The following is a 21,645-nucleotide window of genomic DNA, read 5'->3' on the forward strand; positions in this document are numbered from 1 at the left end:
CTGAAAGTCTATACTTAAATCACATCTTGATTGCTTTGTTTCAAATCCATTGTGCTGGTGTACAGGGCCAAAATTATGAAAATTGTGTCGCTGTCCAAATACTTATGGACCTGACTATATAAGGCCAAACAACAGAATAGGAACTTCATATTGGCAGTGAAAATAGAAAGCATCAATGCATCAGCACTTTTTTCCATGAATGGTAACCATTATAAAGTACTGTGTTTATCAAGTTAAATACCGTATTCACAATCACAAGATATTTTCACAGTCGTGGTGTACATTAGTTTAAATGGAAAATTGTGTTCTAAAATGGTAATCTTAAGGACTTGATTCCTTTGGACCCCATTTTAAATGCAAATACAGGCATTGTATTAAAAATAATAATAAAATCTGCTTCACTATAGCACATTTTTATGGAAAGTTAATGTATATCATGATTGTGACTAAACAATTTCAACTTGAAAAAAAAATACCAATTGTATCCGTAAGTGTATTGGCTAAAAGAATATAGAAAAGAATGAAGCTAGATTCGCACCAACAGAAATATGAAAAGGAAACACATTCTTCTTAAGACAATATTTTAAATCTTATTTCCTTTTCCTTTCAATGTTTAGCATTCTATAAAATTGAAACATTTTTCACAAGGAACGGTAACCAGTGTGAATTAGTTCTTGAAATACATTTTTGGCCTTATTTTCCAGTTTTAAAAAACCAAAGGCCTTTCAGTTTGAGTAAAAAAAAAAAAACATATTGATCAAAGGGTACTTTTCTAATGTTCACAAATTAAATGTATTCATTTAATATTTTCTTTTTGGTAATTGAAATTCAGCTGATTACTAATATCAATGCCACATGCATTTTTAAGTAAGAAGACATTTCAAATCTGGTTTCTTAAGTCACATTTCAAGGTATTTGATAAGTTCTGTTTTGACATTATGTTTGCATTTGTAAATTCAAAATAATTAGTGCTGTATAGCATACAATATGAAATTCTCTCTCACTTCCTCCCCATTATTTCAGATTATCTCTATGAACAGTTTTATTTGAAATATTCTCCTTAAGTGATTGTGCTTACTATTAGTTATGTCTATATACTCATACAGAATTAATCCTGTGATAACTCATCAATATACAGTACTGGCGGTGGCAGACTGCAGCTGTGATTGTTCTTCAGTTATTCAAATGTATGGTCATGTGCGTTTCCTGTTTTACTTGTACTAATGCACACACAATTTTAAAGTGCCTCAAATTGTATCTTATGGATCATTTTTAGCAACAGATTTTGAAATGTAAGTGCCCTTTTGAGTTTTGGTAGATTTTGCACATGTATGACAGTGGAGGATCTAATTCCCTGCAGTAGTGTGGTTAAGAACTATACCAGCTTTCCCAATTAAACATATGGATGAACTAGCTGGGTCAGGAAATTTCTATGTAACTAAGGACTTTTCTAAATACAATATTTGTAGGGTTTTTACCAAAGACCAATATTATTTGCAGGCAGTGTAGTGTAGTGGTTAAGGCTTTGGACCTTAAGACCTCGGAGCTTAAACCTGAAGTTATGGATTCAGATCCTGCTGCTGACACTAACTATGAGCACATCACTATGCTCCAATTGGAAAAACAAATGAAATGTAATCACTTGTATGTTGTATGTACCTTAGATAAAGGTGTCAGTTTAATAATAAGTAATAAAAATAATTAGGTCACTGAAGCTGCTTATATTTGAAAATGCTATACACAATTGCACATGAGTAAACATGCCTGCATTAGATTTTAGATCATTTTCTGCTTTTCCTTGTGACTTAGCTTTTATTGATGGTTATTGCAAAAAAGTTTTACAGTAAAGCTTATTCTTTTGAATTGAAATAGGGATTGAGTAGGAGTAAGGTGAAATCTATGTATTGTAATTGTTAGAGGTTTACGATTTTCACTTGTTTACATTGTTCACTCAATTATTTTTGTGTTTTTTGTATGTTGTATGTTCAAGCTTGTGGTGTGTTTTTTTTTTTTTTTTGCCATGGCCATAGATACACAATAAATATCTAACACAGAATTATGTTTTACTTTAATTTACTATGGTGAACTGAATATTTTTACTTTGTGTTTGTTTTCTTTAGTACTTGAAGTGCATGATTGTCCTGGTTGGCTCCAGCATCCTTGTCACAATTGCACCTGAAACAGTCTCTAAGGGCTCGTTTATACTTCATGCTCAGAACGTGTACATGCACGCATCATGCCACCGTACGTTCCCAGCATTCATTTGACGCATCCTCTGAGCTTGTCCTCAGAAATCAATGCGCCACGTGCACGAGTTGCAGTACCAGCAAAAGGTTGGGCGCAATGTGATAAAAGTTGGAATGTGACGTCAGACTCTCTGCTTACTATCTACACGTGACAGAAAGCCGCTTTGAGGATCCTACGGGATCGATGTGCACGCTTCGATGTCTGATGAATGGTTTGATGTGGTGAAGCAAAAAGCCAACATACAGATGCATTCGTGGTGCTTTTATATTCAAGCGTTGCATATTCCTGATCGTAATGACACGATACATTATAAAAGTGTCACATACCATCTTTTGTGCCGTCTTTTTTTTTTTTCTTTTTTCTGGGGCTTCCTCCTGACCTGACCGCAGCGGCAAACAGCAGTAGATCACCACACAGAACACATTAAATTTATGATATTCCAACTCTGCATGTTTAGAATACTTAGATTTATACTTGATGTCACTTTCATGATGAAATGCATTAAAGTATGTATGTTACATTTTACAGATAAATCGTTAATTTCGTTTAAATAATGAATACTGTTAATAGTTACACCCATGTGGGTGACACGGTGGCGGAGCGGTAGCACTGCTGTCTCGCAGGGAGTCATGTCGCTGGTATTCCCTGCCTGGAGTTTACATGTTTTCCTGCTGGGTTTTCACAGTGTGCTCTGGTTTCCTTCCAAAGATATGCAGATTTGGTGACACTAAAATAACGCCAGTGTATGTGTGAGTGCTTGTATTCACCTTGCGATGAGCTGATGCCCCGTCCAGGGATTGTTTCTGCCTCATGCCCAATGCTTGCTGGAATGGACACATCCCTGGATTGATGGATTTAAGCATTAAACATCCTTTTCAGAGAAATTGCGGTAAGGTGTCATTGGAATTTAATGGGTGTTCCAGGCAATTCACAACACAGCAAAGCCAAAACTGTTCTCACTGTGATAATATCTCGCACTGCCACCTGGTGGATTCTTCCAGATTTACGTAAAGTACGTGTGCAAGTATAAACAGTAAAACGCTTGCATAGCAGGAGTGTCCGGTGCAGCATGCGTCACATCGCGTGAAATATAAACCTGGCCTAACATGACCATGATGAGCCGAACAATGAGGACACATGAAGTCAAGAATACTGTGTAAAAGTACTTTGAACCAAACACTTTATTTTGTTTGGATTAAAAGTGCAGTTCTTCTTAATAAATAAATAATCCAAGATAAACACAGGTGTTCTTCAGTGGAGATAAAATCAGCAATAAATAAGTTTGGGGGGAAAAAAATTCTGATTATAATACCATCCAGACATTGGGCATTTATGTGCTCAGCCCAGCATGGCTCTCTCTCAACAGCTCACGTAACAGGTCTTTCCCACTTCTCAGCTCTTGTTAGGACTGCCTCAGTTAAGTCTGGTGTAATGCTTGCAGCCGGACCTCTGTCTTTCTCTACACACCGTTGCCGTCTGCAGGAACCCAGGGAGGCTTCTCTTTCACCCTGCTCCTCCAGGCTGTTTGGTGGAGGACGATCCACCTCTCAGAGTGCTGTTTGCTCCCTCGTGGAGATGTTCTGCCACTTCTCCATTGCACTGGCTGTCCCTTCTGAATCTGCCCTTGCTTTGATTTCCCTTTTCAATCTGAGACACCCACTGAGACTGACCCACAACATACTGTGTTTTGGAGGTTGATTAAATTATAGGGGGTTCCCTTTCAAAGTTCATACATTTGGATGCATTTATTTACTGTTGTTCTTGATGTGCAATACTTTCTCATTTAAACACATCATTATATGCCTTTCTGTAGCCCTCCTTTGTCTTCACAGCTTGACAAAACAGTCCCTTTGCAAATGGACTATGACCAGGCTGAATTGCTAGAAGGGGAGAGTGAGTTTCTACTGGATAACAAACAGACTACGCTAAAAAAGGGATGAAGTTTAGCCTTCATAACCATGTAAAATAACTTGTGACATATTGTGCTTGGATGCAGGTCAGCATTATCTTTTCACTGACTCAATCACTTGTTATCAAATTGACTTAAATACTCCAATCATAAGCACTTATTCCCATGTGCCCCACTTTTACATACAGGTGTAAATGGGGGGGGGGGGGGGGGGGGTGTTTTATAGTTAAAAACCCATCTAGACACCACCTTTGCCTTTTATAAATGCCACCCCAGAATGTGTATAATGATGTTCTAAAAGTCAAACAGTACTTAAAACTCTGGCAAGTAATTAAGCTTCATTTTGACAATTTAATAAGGCATCAAAGCTGTTAAGTAGCATATTAAAACTAAACACAGTCCGCAGTTAGCCATAAGTTACACAAGACTTCTCCAACACCACAATCGTTTTAGATTTCTGTTATGGTTATTTTAACGAAACCAAAATGTTGAAAAGCAGAGTTAGCTAGTATAATAAACTACTGTACTGTAGTAATAAGTCATGTTGTCGTCTTTTCATGTACAATAAGCACAATCCTGCTGGTTTAAAAAGCATATTAGGATTAAAGTGGATACGAGACAATTAAATAAAGTTGTACTAGCATTTTTTTAACACTGTTAATCAGCAGTTTTGTTTTTTTTTTTAAAAGCCAACAGTGATGTACAATTGTATATTTGTAGTTTTTGAAAACGCGTACCACAATGAACTTTTGGTTATGTTGATATCAGATCACAAAGCTATGGTGTACTTTAAATACCTGCAACACGTCAATATAAAGTTTAAATAAAATGGCCAACCTTTACTGAAAGTATACATTTAATAGGGTAACGATCAGTTATACCCTAAAAACTGTATATGCAAGTTAGGAAATGAATGGATACTTGCATGGACACCTGTTTGCAATGACCACATCTACTGAATGAATGCAAAGCCTTCGTTCCTTTATCAGGACTGTGTAGGTCACTGCATTGAAAAAAGATCTCACCATCGTTTCATCATGTCTTACAAATTTTTGACATTACAAATTAAACGATTACACCTCACATCTGATTGGTCACATCATTTTGCTCTACAAGCATACATCAAATCTGTTTCTGAACTAACTCAATAATGAGAGAATGTGGCAATAATAAAATCTTGTGTTTTTTTTTTTAAATTTGTCTACTTGCTGTCATGCATGAGTGCAGTACTGACTTTCATTCGGTTCTATCAATACTGTGGGGTTTTTTTTTTTGGTTTTTTGGTTTTTTATTTAAAAAAGCCAGTACCAATATGATTTTGGCATCACCTTTGTGCCAAAATATTGATTCTTGTCACATTCCTGCAGTGCACAGGACAATATACAGATGGATATAAATATCTAATGGACTTCTATATGGACATTTAAGCACCCAATGTAGCCAGTGAGTGTTAAACTTGGGATATACAAAAGCTCTAACAAATTAATAAAATAGAAATGTTCTTTGTATATGCTAATAAATTAATTAAATTACTCTTCTGTGTATATAGTGTCTCTGAATGCTTTTCTTGTCTGATCTCATCATGTGAAACAGCTTCTCCTGGGGAAGGTCTTGGCAGTAGCATGTCAGCCCACAGTAAGCAAGTCACTCTCTCTGTGCTTTAATTTCATAGTACATTGAGACATAAAACTAAGTTTTCAGTAAAAAGCATTTGCTATCTTACTGCTATCAATCCTGCCAAATTTAAAACTCTTTTCACAGTTGAAAGTAAGACTTGCATTCTTCAACCACTGTTAAGATATGCTTGAAGCTGTAGTCTTGTGAGATCCCTATCACACAAGCTTTTGAGTCTCAGAAACTCCATTCATTGTGCTAAACAGTTCAGCACAAATTTTACTGTTTTTATACACTGGTTATAAAACTATTCATGTTTTAGATATACTGACAACTACATGAATGCTTCTTTTATTCAGTACTTTGTCAGATGATGCATTCACTGTTGGTTTTATTTGTAACCAGTTAGCATTACACTACTGTTGGGAGACATGCAAGTAAAAGTGATTGTAGTACAGTATATACAGTACCCATGACAAATTAGAACTTATCAGTCATATCATAAATATTATCTGGCAAAGTACAATTTGTAACTTGGTTTAGATTAGGTATAGAGGTCTCCCTACATACGTGTTATTTAATTTATGGGAGAAAACTGCAAACAAAAAATCCGTATTTCTACATTTATTGAGGAACTTGACCCGTCATTGAGATATTGTGAATGTGAAACTGTCGATCACTCATTGAGTTGCATAAAAAGCTGTCAGAGGACTGATGTACGTTTTCAGAATTACCTGTTTAGATTAGCAGCAGTACAGTGATCCCTCGCTATATCGCGCTTCGCCCATCGCGGATTTTATATGTAAGCATATTTAAATATATATCGCGGATTTTTTGCTGGTTCGCGGATTTCTGCGGACAATGGGTCTTTTAATTTCTGGTACATGCTTCCTCAGTTGGTTTGCCCAGTTGATTTCATACAAGGGACGCTATTGGCAGATGGCTGAGAAGCTAGATTGCTTACTTTTCTCTCTCTCTTGCGCTGACTTTCTCTGATCCTGACGTATGGGGATTGAGCAGGGGGGCTGTTTGCACACCTAGACGATACGGACGCTTGTCTAAAAATGCTGAAAGATTATCTTCACGTTGCTATCTTTTGTGCAGCTGCTTCCTGAAACGACATGCTGCACGGTGCTTCGCATACTTAAAAGCTCGAAGGGCAAGTATTGATCTTTGACTGAAAAACAAACTCTGTCTCTCTCTATCTCTCTCTCTTTCTCTGCTCCTGACGGAGGGGGTGTGAGCTGCCGCCTTCAACAGCTTTGTGCCGCGGTGCTTCGCATACTTAAAAGCCAAACAGCCCTATTGATTTGTTTGCTAGAGATTGTTTTCTCTATCTATGTGACATTCTGTGCTCCTGACACGCACTCCTTTTGAAGAGGAAGATATGTTTGCATTCTTTTAATTGTGAGACAGAACTGTCATCTCTGTCTTGTCATGGAGCACAGTTTAAACTTTTGAATAAGAGACAAATGTTTGTTTGCAGTGTTTGAATAACGTTCCTGTCTCTCTACAACCTCCTGTGTTTCTGCGCAAATCTGTGACCCAAGTATGACAATATAAAAATAACCATATAAACATATGGTTTCTACTTCGCGGATTTTCTTATTTTGCGGGTGGCTCTGGAACGCAACCCCCGCGATGGAGGAGGGATTACTGTATTTAATTTTATAAATCTAGAAGAATCTGCACTTCTTGTTGTTTCTTCTTCTTCTTCTTCTGGGTTCTCCTGTTAAGGGTTGCCACAGTGGATTATCTTTATCCATATCTTCCTGTCCTCTGCATCTTGCTCTGTTAAATGCATCACCTGCATGTCCTCTCTCACCACATCCATAAACCTTCTCTTAGGCCTTCCTCTTTTCCTCTTGCCTGGCAGCTGTATCCTTAGCATCCCTTTCCCAGTTTACCCAGCATCTCTTCTCTGCACATGTCCACACCAACGCAATTTCGCCTCTCTGACTTTGTCTTCAAACCGTCCAACCTGAGCTGACCCTCTAATGTACTCGTTCCTATCCTATCCATCCTCATCACGCCCAATGCAAATCTTAGCATCTTTAACTCTGTCACCTTCAGCTCTGTCTCCTGTTTTTTGGTCAGTCTCCAACCCATATAACTGGTCTCACTACCGTCTTGTAAACCTTCCCTTTCACTATTGATCATACCCATCCATCACAAATTACTCCTGACACTCTTCTCCAACCATTATACCCTGTCTGCACTCTTTTTCACCTCTATTTCACAATCCCTGTTACTCTGTACTGTTGATCATAAGTATTTAAACTCGTCCACCTTAGTCAGCTCTACTCCCTGCATCCCTCACCATTCCACTGGCCTCCCTCTCATTTTCATGCATGTATTCTGTCTTTTTCCTACTGACCTTTATTCTTCTCTCTACAGCATATCTCTACCTATCCAGGGTCTCCTGAACCTGCTTCCTACAGATCATAGTATCATCAGCAAACATCATAGTTCACAGGGGCTCCTGTCTAATCTTGTCTATTAACCTGCCCATCACCATTGCAAATAAGAAAGGGTGCAGAGCTGTTTCCTGATGTAATACCACCTCCACGTTGAATGCATCTGTCCCTCCTATCACAGACCTCACCACCGTTACACTTCCCTCGTACATATCCTGTACAGCTCTTACATACTTCTCTGCCACTCCCGACTTCCTCATACAATTCCTCTTGAGGCACCCTGACACATGCTTTCTCCAGGTCCACAAAGACGTAATGCAACTCCTTCTGGCCTTCTCTATACTTCTCCATTAACACCCTCCGAGCAAACATCGCATCTGTGGTGCTCTTTCCTAGCATGAAACCATACTGCCGCTCACTAATGATCACCTCCCTTCTTAACCTAGCTTCCACTACTCTATCCCATAACTTCATGCTGTGGTTCATCAATTTTATCCCCCTGTAGTTACTACAGCTCTGCATATCACCCTTATTCTTAAAAACACTTCTTCTCCACTCCTCTGCTTAAAGGAATCTTGGAAAGTGAGAGGATGCCAATCTGGTTAAAAATTCCACTGCCATCTCTCCTAAACACTTCCATGCTTCCACAGGTATGTATTCTGGACCAACAGCCTATTCATTCTTCATCCATTTCACAACTGTACTTACTTACTCCATGCTAATCTGTTTCTCTTCCTGATTCACTGTCCCACATTAACCAACCTTCTCTCTCTCTCTCAGCCTCTCAAAGTACTCTTTCCATCTGCTCAACACACCCTCCTCACTTGAAAGTTTCCATCTTTATCCTTTATCACCCTAACTTGCTGCACATCTTTTACAGCTCAGACAGTCTGTCTAACCAATTGGTACAGGTCATTTTCTCCTTCCTAAGTGTCCAACCTCTCATACAACTCATGATATGCCTTTACTTTTACCCTTTGCCACCTCTTTTCACCTTGCGCATTATCTCCTTGTATTCGTCTACTTTCTGCATCTCTCTGTCTATCCCACTTCTTATTCACCAACCCCTTCCTCTGTATACTCTCCTGTACTTCCTCTTTCCACCGCAAGGTTTCCATTTCCTCCTTCCTTTGTCCATCAAGCATGTCCACCAAGCATCCTTTTTGCTGTCACCCTTACTACTTCTGCTGTAGTTGCACAGCTGTCTGGTAACTCTTCACTGCCACCCAGTGCCTGTCTTACCTCCTCCCTGAACTCAACCTTGCAGTCTTCCTTTTTCAATTTCCACCATTTGTTCCTTGGCTTTGCCCTCACTCTCCTCCTCTTCTGGATCTCCAATGCCATCTACAGACCACCATCCTATGCTGTCTACTACACTTTCCCCTGCCACCACTTTGCAGTCTTCAATCTCCTTCAGATTGAACCTCCTGCACAATATTTAATCTACCTGTGTTTATCTTCTTTCACTCTTGTACGTTACCCTGTGTTCCTCCCTCTTCATAAAATGTGTTCACTACAGCTATGTCCATCCTTTTCGCAAAATCCACTATCATCTGACCTTCTTCATTCCTCTCCTTGACACAATACCTACTCATCTTCTCTGTTCCCTTCAACAACATGTCCATTGAAATCCTCCCCAATCACCACTCGCTGTCCTTTGGATACACTGTCCATCACTTCATGCAACTCACTCCAAAAATCTTCTTTCTCATCCATCACACACCTGTGTTGCGGGGCATATGCACTAACAACATTCATCCTCGCACCTTCAATTTCCAGGTTCTCTGTCACTCTGATACTTTTTTCACCTCCAAAACACTCTTGACATACTGATCATTCAGAATAACCCCTATCTCATTTCTCCTCCCATCCACATCATGACAGAACAATTTGAATCCACCTCTGAACCTAGCCTTACTCCCCTTCCAAATCAGCTAACTCTTTCCCCTTACCAGTCATATTGCCAACATTCAAAGTTGTTCCAACCCCCCCAGTTCTACTCTCTTTACTTTCCTCCTCTTCTCCTGCCTCTGGACTCATCTCCCCCCTCTTCTTTTCCTTCTTCGACAAACAGTAGCCCAGTTTCTGCCAGCACCCTGTTGGCTAACAGTACTGGTGGTAGCCATTGTTAACCTGGGTCTCGACCGATCCTGTGTGGAAGTCTATATTGTGGTCCATATATTGATCTGGCAAAATTTTACACTGGATAACCTTCCTGACGAATTCCTCCCCATTTATCCAGGCTTGGGACCAGCATGAAGAAACAAACTAGCTAGTGCATCCCGTGTGGCTGGGTTCCACCTGCATTTTACTTGTTTAAGGACATAAATCTGCTTGAATTTGCAATAATTTTCATTACTTAATGATTTTTGTCTCTCTCTGTCAGTAATCTGTTAATTCTTCATATATCACTATGAATAGAAAAGGAATTAGTTATTGCTCTAGTTAATTTAATTTGACATTGTGAAAGTAAGCTTTTGAAATTATCCTCTCGATGTACTCATTAAAATATCATTTGCCTTATTATGTACTACTTTAAACACGTGGAAACTAGTGCTGGGCGGTATACCAGTTCATACCGAAAACTGTTTTTTATTTTTGTTATGCTATGGAGTTTTCTTATACCGCAACACCGGTTTAAATTGCCTAAACAACGTTCGGAACGTGGCGCAGCGGGAAACTGTTCAAGTGGGGACCTTTTTCACTGCTACAAACGCTTAATAGGTAGTGGTAATATAGGTATTGCGCGGTGAAAATGGACAGAGAACATTACGAAACTGAAGCTGTAGCTGATGATAAAGTTGAACATGATGACACAGAAGAACTTTTGCCGAAAAAAAGAAGTCACGTCCGTTGCCTGGAGATGTGGACCATTATCTTCAAATGTGTAAATACTGTTTCTATACTACTGGATAATACTGCAAGCCAAGTTGTACTTGTTTTATTTGTTTTCAATACAGTGTAATGTACCTGGGTACTGTGTAATAGTGTGACAACATGTTGACTATATTCTCGACATTTCCACTTTAATCTCGATGCTTATGACGAGAATAAAGTCGACATGTTGACTTTATTCTCGACATTTCTACTTTATTCTCGCCGTTTATGTCAAGATTAAAATTGACATGTTGACTTTGTCGTAATTTGTCATTAAAGTAGAACATCGTAAACTAAACTTCGTCGTAAAATGAATATTTAGTTTACTAGATTTTCTCAAACCCTGTCATAAGTTATGTAGCACATTAAATGCTTTATGTTAAGTGTCTCCCGAGCCATGTTAAATCGGTACATGCTTCTTAAACTGACTTCCTGTTGTACTGAGGAGGCGCCGGCAGCGATCGCTGCACAGAATACATTCACTTCATGATATTCCTGCTCTCTGAACATTTAGAATGCTAAGATAAATACTTGATATCATTTTGATGATGAAATGCATTAAAGCATGTATTAATCTTGTGGGGGCACAGCGGCGTTGAGGTTGCACTGCTGCCTCGCAGCAAGGGTGTCTCGGGTGTACCCTGCCTTGCATTTGCACGTTTTTCTGGTGGGTTTACTTGGCGTGCTTCAGTTTCCTTTCAGAGTCATGTAGGATGTGGGGTTATGTTATGCTATATTGACCTTGCTAGTGTATGTTTTGCTCGTATTCACCCTGAGATGTTCTGGCGACTCGTTCAGGGATGGGCGCAACCCTGAATGGATGGCATAATTAAACATGTATAACAAAGATATTTTTAAAGTTCTGAACACTCCGTGGGCTAAGTTTATAACTAGTTTTAATTTCACAAAGACGTTTATCGTGTGGTGATTGGTTATGTGGAGAAAGAAAAAGGAAGGTTAGGAACTGGGGTTTTGGTACGTCGGATAGAGACAGCACGTGTGTAATAAAGAAAGCCCGCTCAGAAGAACATCCATTGAATTCTGTGTTTGTGTCTCCGACCACCAGATCACAAACCCAACATTTACACAATATTTAAGTTAAACCTGTATGATACCCATTCATACATCCAGTTTTTTGGAGCCTCGTCACACCTGCCATAAAGTTCTCTACACTGAACATACACCTGGGGACCCCTTACTGTGAGGGAGCAGCACTACCGCCTCACTACAGTGCATGTTTAATACCTGCTTTAATGCATTTCATCATGAAAATGATGTCAAGTAGGCCTATTTATCTTAGCATTCTAAATTTTCAGAGAGCAGGAATATCATGAAGTGAATGGATTCTGTGCGGTGATCGCTGTCTCCTCTTAGTGCGGAGGAAGTCAGTTTAAGTAGCGTAGTGATTAACAACTGGGTCGGGGAACACTTAACACAAAGCATTTAATGTGCTGCATTAACTTATGACGGGGTTTGAGAAAATCTAGTAAATTAAACATTGATTTTAGGGTGAAGTTTAGTTTACGACATTCTACTTTAATTATAAAATAAACTATGAGAATAAAGTGGAAATGTCGACTTTATTCTAGACACGTAGTTTGTTTTTTTCGACATGTAGTTTGTTTTTTTCTTCCCTGTATTCGTATTTTTTTTTCTTCACCGTGGCCCTTATACGATTCTGTAGGGCTATACCACAAACAGCAATATAAATGCAAGTTGCAGTTTTTATTATTTATGCATATAGCTTAGCTTGAAGCAAGGTCCATATTAATGCAGTTTGCCTAAATGATGGTTCAGTTGGTAAAGATGTCGTCATCACCAAGTTGCGCTTGTTTTATTTTATTTTATTTTAATTTGGTGAATACTGTGTAATGCACCTGGGCTTGAAGCCTTGAAGTAATAGTGCAACTATCAGTAACAATACTATTATGTATTTTATTGTTATTATTTATTAGTTTAAATATTATGCAGTTTAATGATGGTAAAGGTGTTTAAAAAGTCACATTAACGTGTCAGTGGACAGAGATTGTAAACATTAACAAAGTGTAGTTGGTTTACAAAAATATTTACTATTTATTCCTTTTCTAAGACATATTCAGTGCAATGCAACGTTTGACAAGCACTTCTGGATATTTTACTAAGTCTAAATGCCTCTTTGGATGGTTGAAAATATGTTGTCAAAATTATAGTTTTAAGTTTTTGCAAAATTTGTTCAATAAAAAGGTTCTATATTTTGACTGCATCTGTCATGCAGTGTGATTCCTTCTTTTCATTAGTGCCATCCCCTTGAAAACTATCACTTTATGGGTTGCCATGCAAACCTGTGTTAATACTTTTGTGCACTTTAAAATGTTTTTTTGTACAATGTACAATGCTCTTGACAGTGGAATAGGTTATTCTTAACCACATTTTCCACTGCAATTACTGGCTAACATCCACTCATGCATGGGAAAAAAATACTGTTGAATACTGTTAAACCGGGATAATTTAGAAAAATACCATGATATAGAATTTCGGTCATACGGCCCACCCCTAGTGGAAACCCAGTCCTCCAAGGGTTAAGGTTTTAGCCCCTGTATTTTGCTGCGTACCAGCCGGATGTCAGAGCTGCCATTTTTCTTCCTATTATGTATTTGACTTCTGCAGTTTGCTTCCCGCTCAGCATATGTTGCTGCCCTTTCTGCCATGTTACCTCTCGATCAGTTTTCCTGTGCATTTTGGAAAGGATATACTCTGGCAAGTTCACAGAGGTTGCTGATTTTTATTTATTTATTTTTCACCAGTGTGCATCATGTCTTGAGCTTTCAATTAAGACCAAGATCAAGATTTTTGCCTCAGTGGTTCGCACCCTTAGTATTTTATATGTATTATTACCTATAAATGTTTTGCACAAATTTATTTTAATGGTGTTTTGGTTTTTGTAATTTGTGCAGCAACCCTAGTCTAAAGTTTCAGGCTTGGGAATCTTTCTTGCTTTAAACCCTGTAGGTGTATTCTGCACTTTTTAATCTTTTGTGTCTAGATTTGATGAATATTTCAATTGCACAAGCATGGAAGTCTTGTTTAGTCAATCTTAGTTTGGTGGTGGCTTCTTAATGTAAAGGAAAAGTTTAAGTTTGATAATTATGTAATATGTTCTACTATAATTTTTTCTCTCCTTTTTGTAGTTGTTAGATGATAACAATCATCTTATCCAGTGTATAATGGATTTCCAGAGCAAAGGAAAAACTGCAGAATGCTCTCAGTAAGTCTGAATATTTTGGTTTTCAGTATAATTTTTATTGCATCGGATGTGTTTTTATTTATTTATTTTTAAATTTAACTTAAAAATATTCTAGGTGTACATAAGGGGTTTGAGTGTGATAGAGAAATAAAATGACTCTGCCATCACGTTTAATAATATTGCATGTCTTGGGTTACCTTTGCGTTTTACTTCAGTAGCTAAAGTCTAAACAGCTTCATAGTATTGGGAGTACTGTGCTGCCTCAAACATTGATTTATATTTTACCTTATTTCTTATTTTAGTGGTCTATGCTAATATGTTAAAACTAGCAAGAAGAGCACTAAGATTTTTGTTTAGGATTTTGTATAGGTATAGAGAAAAAAACAGATTTCAAGCTATCTGCACTTATCAAGTTTAAAATTTTAAAGAGCATCTGCAGGCAGCAAATATAGCACAATTCCATTAAACTCTTTATTAGCGTTAGTATGGTCATATTCTATGCAGAATTAATTGTGGCTTTCCTCAGAGAAAGTTAAGTTGCATTTTTATAACAAAACACTTCAACTATTACTTAGCATTACATTTAAATATAAACACTTACAGTATTTATGTATATTTGCATTTCATAAAATAACCTTTTTATTAAAAACTGTTTGATATAGTTTTTGGTACTTTTCAAAAAATATTTCATTCCAAGAAATTCTTATAAATTTTATTATCCTTTAATTTATTCTCAGAATTTATTTTGATTGATAGTCATTTTAAATCATAGTTTATGTTTAAGCAAAAAGTATAGTATGGACTATTGCTAATAAAAATATTACCTTTTAGGCTGGTGCTGGTTTAGCAGACACAGTCTAGCTTGCAGGAACTGTATATGAAGAAGTCTAATCTATTTTCAGAATGCCCCACTTTATCCTTTATAGTAATTTAGAACCCGTGCTGAGAAATTTGTATGCAAAAATAGGTAGAAACCTTGGGTAGAATACCAGTCCATTAATTAAACTTATGCACGCACTGATTCATTTTTGAGATATTTAGAGTTCCCAGTTAAACTTTCAGCACTGATTTTTCATGCTATTGATTCTACAGCCTATATTACAAATCCACTTCTAGTTCACTCTGTGTTTTGACAATTGAGCCTCATCAGACACCAATAGGCATGGACAGAAGTATAGCACCATTTCCATCTACTCACAGGTGTTAATAAAATGGCAACTTCAACAGCACCAGAGCCTTCACCAGCACACTTAATGGACAAAGAGGGTAGTCAGAGTTAGTCTAGAAATGCTATGGCCTTTTGCCAAATAAAGACAGAAAACCACAAGAACTATGCAAGCCTGTGTGCAAAATTGGCTGCCATGCAATGCCAACTAAAGGGGCAAACTCAATCAATTTAGCCAAACACCTGTAGGACCCACATGTGAGTTAATACAAATTTTTTTGAGAGGAAGGCATCCTTTTATGCTATAGTGCATTACTTTCTTTTTTTTATTATGTGAAATTTTAAAAAATTATATTTCAGCACGTTTACTATATAATGTAAGGTGTTGTAACTTTTCAATGCTCAGTTGTATGAACAGTGGCACTACTCCTCTGTGTGCTCATATACTTGGTGCATTACAGTAGAAATTTAACTGAGTGGTGGTGACTAAAGTGAAAGTTGATTGGAGATGCTGTTGGGTGCAATTTATTTGTGAAAGGGGCATCATGGTAGAATGTCTCATTAAAAATAACTGACCACTATGTAAGCATTTGGATCCAGGGCAGAAAAATGTGGCATATAACCCACTTGTCAACCCAACAAAGATATTTTTGCCTTCTCTTCATATAAAAAAAAAAAAAATTAGTGAAGTGTTTTGATATTTGAGGCGGATGTTTCTTTGAATAACTGGCGCCACCATTAAGGAAGACTTTTTTTGGTTCACAATTCAGATACATTATCAGTGACAAGCAGTTTAAAGCTCTGCTAGTGGGGCCAGAATAACTCGCATGGAAGGCATTCAAAGATGTTGTTGTGAATTTCCTTGGCATCTACAGAGAAGCAAACTGCATCCAGCTGGTTGGCAATGTGCTTCAAGCATACAAAACCATGAAGTGCAATATATAGCTAAAGAGTAATTTTCTGCATCCATTCTTGAACTTCTCAGCTAATTCTTGTGCAATTTGTTTCAAACATGGTGAAAGGCTTCACCAGGACATTACAACACTGTAAAAGTGGCATTGGGACAAGTGGAGTTCATGAATGAAGGCCAACTATTGTTGGACACTGAAACAAGGATCATCAAATCCTTAATAGAAACAAAAAATGCAGCAAAACATTTTAGTACTATTGAACTAATACAGTGTTTCAGTGTCATTAAGCAAATAACCATGCCAAATTCAATAAAAGTTTATTAATTGTTTCTCCAAATTTCTGCATGATGTATTAAATCTAAAATAAAATTTTTGCTCAGTTTGAAGCTGTCTGTCATAAATGATAATCATTAGGGCTGTGTATTGGCAAGAATTTTGTGATATGATACGTATCATAATACAGGGGTTACGATTCAATATTTTGCGATATATAATACTGTAAGCAAGGTGATATATTGTAGTTTTTTAAAACTAATTTTAAGAAAACTATCATAGTGTAAAGCACATCAATATATGCATAAAATCTGAGTAAAAAAAAAAAGTTTTACTTTTTTATGCACTCAGAACAGTGGGATCTGCAACTGCACATATCACAGTCCTTATAACTTCAGACATCATAGCAATATCTTTTGTGCATTCTGAGGAAAGGAATTAACATGTTCCTATATCACTAAAAAATCACTGTACTTTTTGATCCTGCTTTAAAGGTTCATTGTATGCCATACTATGTTTCAAGCAGTTTATAAGAAAATGCATAACATCATAGCACTATAATCTGAACAAAGAAATTAACATTTGCTTACAGTATATCAGTAAAAAATAAAAGTGCTTGCAGGATTCTTTAGGTAAACAAATTGAGAAAATTAAAAAAAAAAATCAAACATTGTTTGTTGTATATTAAATTGTATGTATATTAAATTGTAGGCCAGATTGAAAAATTTTAAAACGAAGTGGTTAATAAAAGAAAATGCATTTTCCCTGTAACATCCAACATCATAACACTATATTTTATCTAATCTTAAAAAAGGAAGTACATTTGCCTATATCAGTGAAAATTAAAGTGCTTGCAGGATTTCTAAAGAAAATATTAAACAAATGTAAGAAAATACATATATACTGTATTAATAGTGAACATTTTTATATCTTAAACTTGGATTGCACATGTTATTACAGTTTGTATGTCAGTGCTTATTTTTTAATGTCAGGGTTTTTGTGGAGGAAGATGAGCTGGTGTACATGCCCAGCTTTCAGAGCATTTCTCTGCTGTAACAATGTCTCCTACGGTAGAGCTGAGAGATTCCAGTTCCTTCATTTTTACCTCCTCGTACAACTTGGGCACAGCGATGTCAGTGATGCGTTGTCGTTAGGGTATGGTGTAACGAGGCTCCATTGCATTCACCATATTTCAGAAGGCTTCACTCTCTACAACACTCAGAAGGTGCATATCTTTGCAAATTAAATAGAGTATTGACTGAGTTATTTTGTTTGCATGAGTTGAGGTCTGTTTGCTAACTTCAGTGTGTGAACGTGTTCCATTAGTGAGTGGAGAGGGACCCACTTTAACGCTTGCCGTTTGCTGCTTTTTTATCTGTACGTCAGAGTGGTGTCTTGCTAAGTGTGCTCTCAGAATTCTTGTGTTCCCCGAATATTTGATTTTGGCATGGCACAATTTGTAGACAACATGGCTCTTGTCAATCTCCTTAGTGCCTTCATTATTGTGAAAGCCAAAATGAGCCCACACTTCCACTCTGTACACCGCAGGAGCCGGTCTAACTCCTCTTGAGTCAGCCATCGGTTGTCGTGTTACTGGTCAGCGTGGTTTGTCACTGCACGATCCACGTTGTCTGCCAGATCCACTCGCCTGAATATTGAAAGCCTACATACATCAACCCTTACGCTATTTCCTGTCTCAGTTTATGTTGTTACGTTAGCTGCTATCTTGCGATCGGAGGTTTAAACACAACGCAAAATGAACTGTGTGCCTTGAATCTTTGAATGTAAACTAGTCATTAAAAATCAATACTATGTTTTTGAGAATCGATGCACTATCAAAAAACATAATATTGCAATACTCGGGTGTATCGATTTTTACTTTTTTTTTTTTTTACACCACTAATAATCATTACAAATTTTTTAGGAGGCAAAACATTTAAAAAAAATGTGTTGTCCACAGTCATTTAAAGTAAGAGCTTGAACCACAGTTATGTGCAGTATGGTGAACTTTTGCCTAATATCCTACTTTTTTTGATGATACAATACCTCATGGATTTGGAAAAGTCATAACGATGCCATGAAAATCCATCATTAGTTGATAATTGTGCTGAAGAGTCACTCAGGCCATCCCTTCCCACTCCTGGGAGCTGTACTTCCTTCTTATTTTATTTTTGAAAGCATTTCATTTATATATGTTACCTATGAGTAGTTTAGTGAGGAGTTTGAAGATATTATTTATGGGTAAAAATGTATGTTAAAGGTAATTGCTATAATTTTCTGATTTTTTTAATTTTTTTTAAAATTTTTTTAAGGTATCAACAAATGTTGCATAGAAATTTAGTGTATCTGGCTACAATAGCAGACTCCAATCAAAATATGCAATCACTTCTACCCGCAGTGAGTATCATTGGTGACAAAATATATCCCTCACTCATTTTTCAATCACAGTAAAGCATTTCACCATCATGTTAGTCATATTTTCCTCAGACAAAATTCATGTTACTTTCATATATGGATTTAAAACCTGTATGTCTGCTAGTCATTAAAGTAGTGCTTTTCTGCTTAAATTATTTGTATGCTTTCCTTTTTTTTTTTTTTATTTATTTAATTTATTTATTTATTTATTTTTTAAAAGACTTTTTTCCAAAGCTTAGGTAAGTTGTTTCAGTTAGTTTATTTTACCATTTTGGCAAAGCCAATATACAGAGAAATAAGTTTGTTTGAAGGGAACAGTTATTTTGCCATGCTAAATCTACTCAAGTCCCAATGCCAGTCTTACATGAGTTATGTTCTGTGTAGAGTAAATTTGATGGTCATGCCTTTTTTTTTCTTTTTCATTTTTTCTTTCAGTCCAAGCATGTGCTTTCACATTAATTATGAACTATTGAATTATCATGCGTGTGACAGTGTGTGTGAAAAGCAAGGAAGGTAAATTCATGATAATTAAATTTCTCTCTAAAATTCATTATTCAGCCACCATCTCAGAACATATCTATGGGTCCAGGAGGAATGAATCAAAGTGCTGCACCTCCACCTCCCCATGGTCACAATATATCCTCAGAAGGAATGGTTGGTAGTGGACCACCTGCCTCACATATGCAAAACCAGATGAATGGACAGATGCCTGGTATGTTGGTGTGTTAATTTTATTTGCCAAGTGCTTTCTAGGTTGCTTGGCAACTGAATAGTATGAAGAGTTGTGCAAATCAGACATATTTTAAAACTCAGGGTTGGTCTTAAAGGAAGATTTGCTGATTTCAGCAGCATCACTGTGCCGTGAAACTACAACATAGTAGTAAGACTAGTGCAGAGTTTTGATTTAGCAGAGACATTATGGCTTTATTAGAGTTGACTAAATGTATTGTTCCTGCATTGTCTTGGACATTTGTAGTGTTATTGCTAAGATTCAGTCCGTGATACAGAGAATTGATATTCAGTAGCATTCCCTTACTACTTTAATATGCAATACACATTTGAATCATCATTCATAGACTTGCAAGAAGTTTAAGATAATTAAATGAATTTCAAGGTAGCCTTGTAGTAAGTGCTGTTGCTCCACAACTGTAGGAGCATGGGTTCAAAACCTAACCTGGTCATTGTTTGTATGAAGTTGCACATTCACCCCATGTCTGTTTGTTTTTCTTCACACATGCCAAGTACATTCTGGTTAGATTGATTGGGGAACTCTTAATTGACTCATTGTGTACATAAAGGTTCCTTGTGATGGAGTGAATGCTGTTTTATGGTTGGTACCTGGCTTTTGCCAAGTGCTGCTCGGATAGGCTCCAGCTACTTACAGCCTTGAAATGGTTAAGTAGGTTCAGGTGAATGGATGACAGGTAAACCTCGTACTCGTTAATATTAAATTTGCCATGTACATTTCTTATTTTAGTGTTGCTAATTGCTAAAACAATATACAGTGTGTGATTTAGCCAAACACAACATCCTTCTAATTAAAGCTTTAAAAGCTGTGAAGGTGCAGGTATTATCGTAGCACTTTGGTAAAATATTAATGATTTTTTATATTAAACACAGATATTAAATGTGTTATGGTGAGTGCTTCTTCTGTGCCAAATGTTACCATTTTCGCTTCTAGATTTCTAGTGGCTTTTGAAATGGGAAAACTTCATACTTCATTGCAAGATCACCTTAGTTTTGTTTTGGTGGATATTATTAGCATAGTAGCATATATTAAATATTTAAAAGAGCTCTGTTGTAACTTAGTCCCATAACAACCTCTTGACTGGAACTTGACTTGTTATATATTTGTAAATGGTCCAAAAATAATTTACAGTCGGGGCCTGAACCAAGTCTTTATGGCCTCCCTTTGTTAACACATCCTCTGCTGAAATTCAGATGTGTTTCCCTATCACTTGGATGTTGTTTATTGTGTAAGTATGAACAGCTGACATATGCCCTAGTGCGAAGTAAAAATCGGTCCTGGTCCAACTGAACCAGCAGATAAAATACTTTTTTGATGATGTGTATACATTGTAATTTGAGATGATTAAATAAAATGGCAAACACTTTAAGGTTATTTTCCACTTTGCATTTGTTGTGGAAAAAAAGTTTCCTCCGTTTTTCAAAGAAGTTGGTCATGGAGTCAGATAAGAATGCAGAGAAATTCTTTATTTGCACATAGATGTGCTCAAATGCCTCAGTCCATGGAGTGAGCAATTAATTAAACAATTCATTCCCTTTTATACTTTTTTATTATCTTTATCTTATCTAATATATCATGTCATCTGCCTTTTAATATGCAGAAGTCTGTCATCTTAACCAATCGACTACTGTCACCAGTAATTTTGTATACATGTTAATTTTTCCATTATTCTTAACATTGCTTCATTAATAGGGGTGTCCTGCAGGTTTTCCCATTGATCCTATCACCACTTCACAATGGGGGTGCTTGGGCTTATTCACTAGTTTGTCCTAACTTTTTAAGGGGTGGTTCATCACTCAGTTACTGCATTTTAACCTTAGTAACTGCTTTGGTGGTTCTTCTACGA

The 21,645-nt window shown here is 37.0% G+C and overlaps 1 protein-coding gene across 5 annotated transcripts in view; it reads left to right on the forward strand.

The window, feature by feature from the left end:
• ss18 (SS18 subunit of BAF chromatin remodeling complex) overlaps positions 1-21,645 on the forward strand; it is a 52,186-nt gene that overhangs the window by 6,260 nt on the left and 24,281 nt on the right. For all 5 annotated transcript variants that reach the window (XM_028803641.2, XM_051929323.1, XM_051929324.1 and 2 more), the window contains exons 2-4: positions 14,232-14,308; positions 18,949-19,033; positions 19,610-19,763. In XM_028803641.2, the coding sequence (XP_028659474.1) occupies positions 14,232-14,308; positions 18,949-19,033; positions 19,610-19,763 (316 nt within the window). The remainder of the gene's footprint in view (positions 1-14,231; positions 14,309-18,948; positions 19,034-19,609; positions 19,764-21,645) is intronic.

This window comes from Erpetoichthys calabaricus, chromosome 6 (genome assembly GCF_900747795.2).
Source record: "Erpetoichthys calabaricus chromosome 6, fErpCal1.3, whole genome shotgun sequence".
Lineage (NCBI taxonomy): Eukaryota > Metazoa > Chordata > Cladistia > Polypteriformes > Polypteridae > Erpetoichthys > Erpetoichthys calabaricus.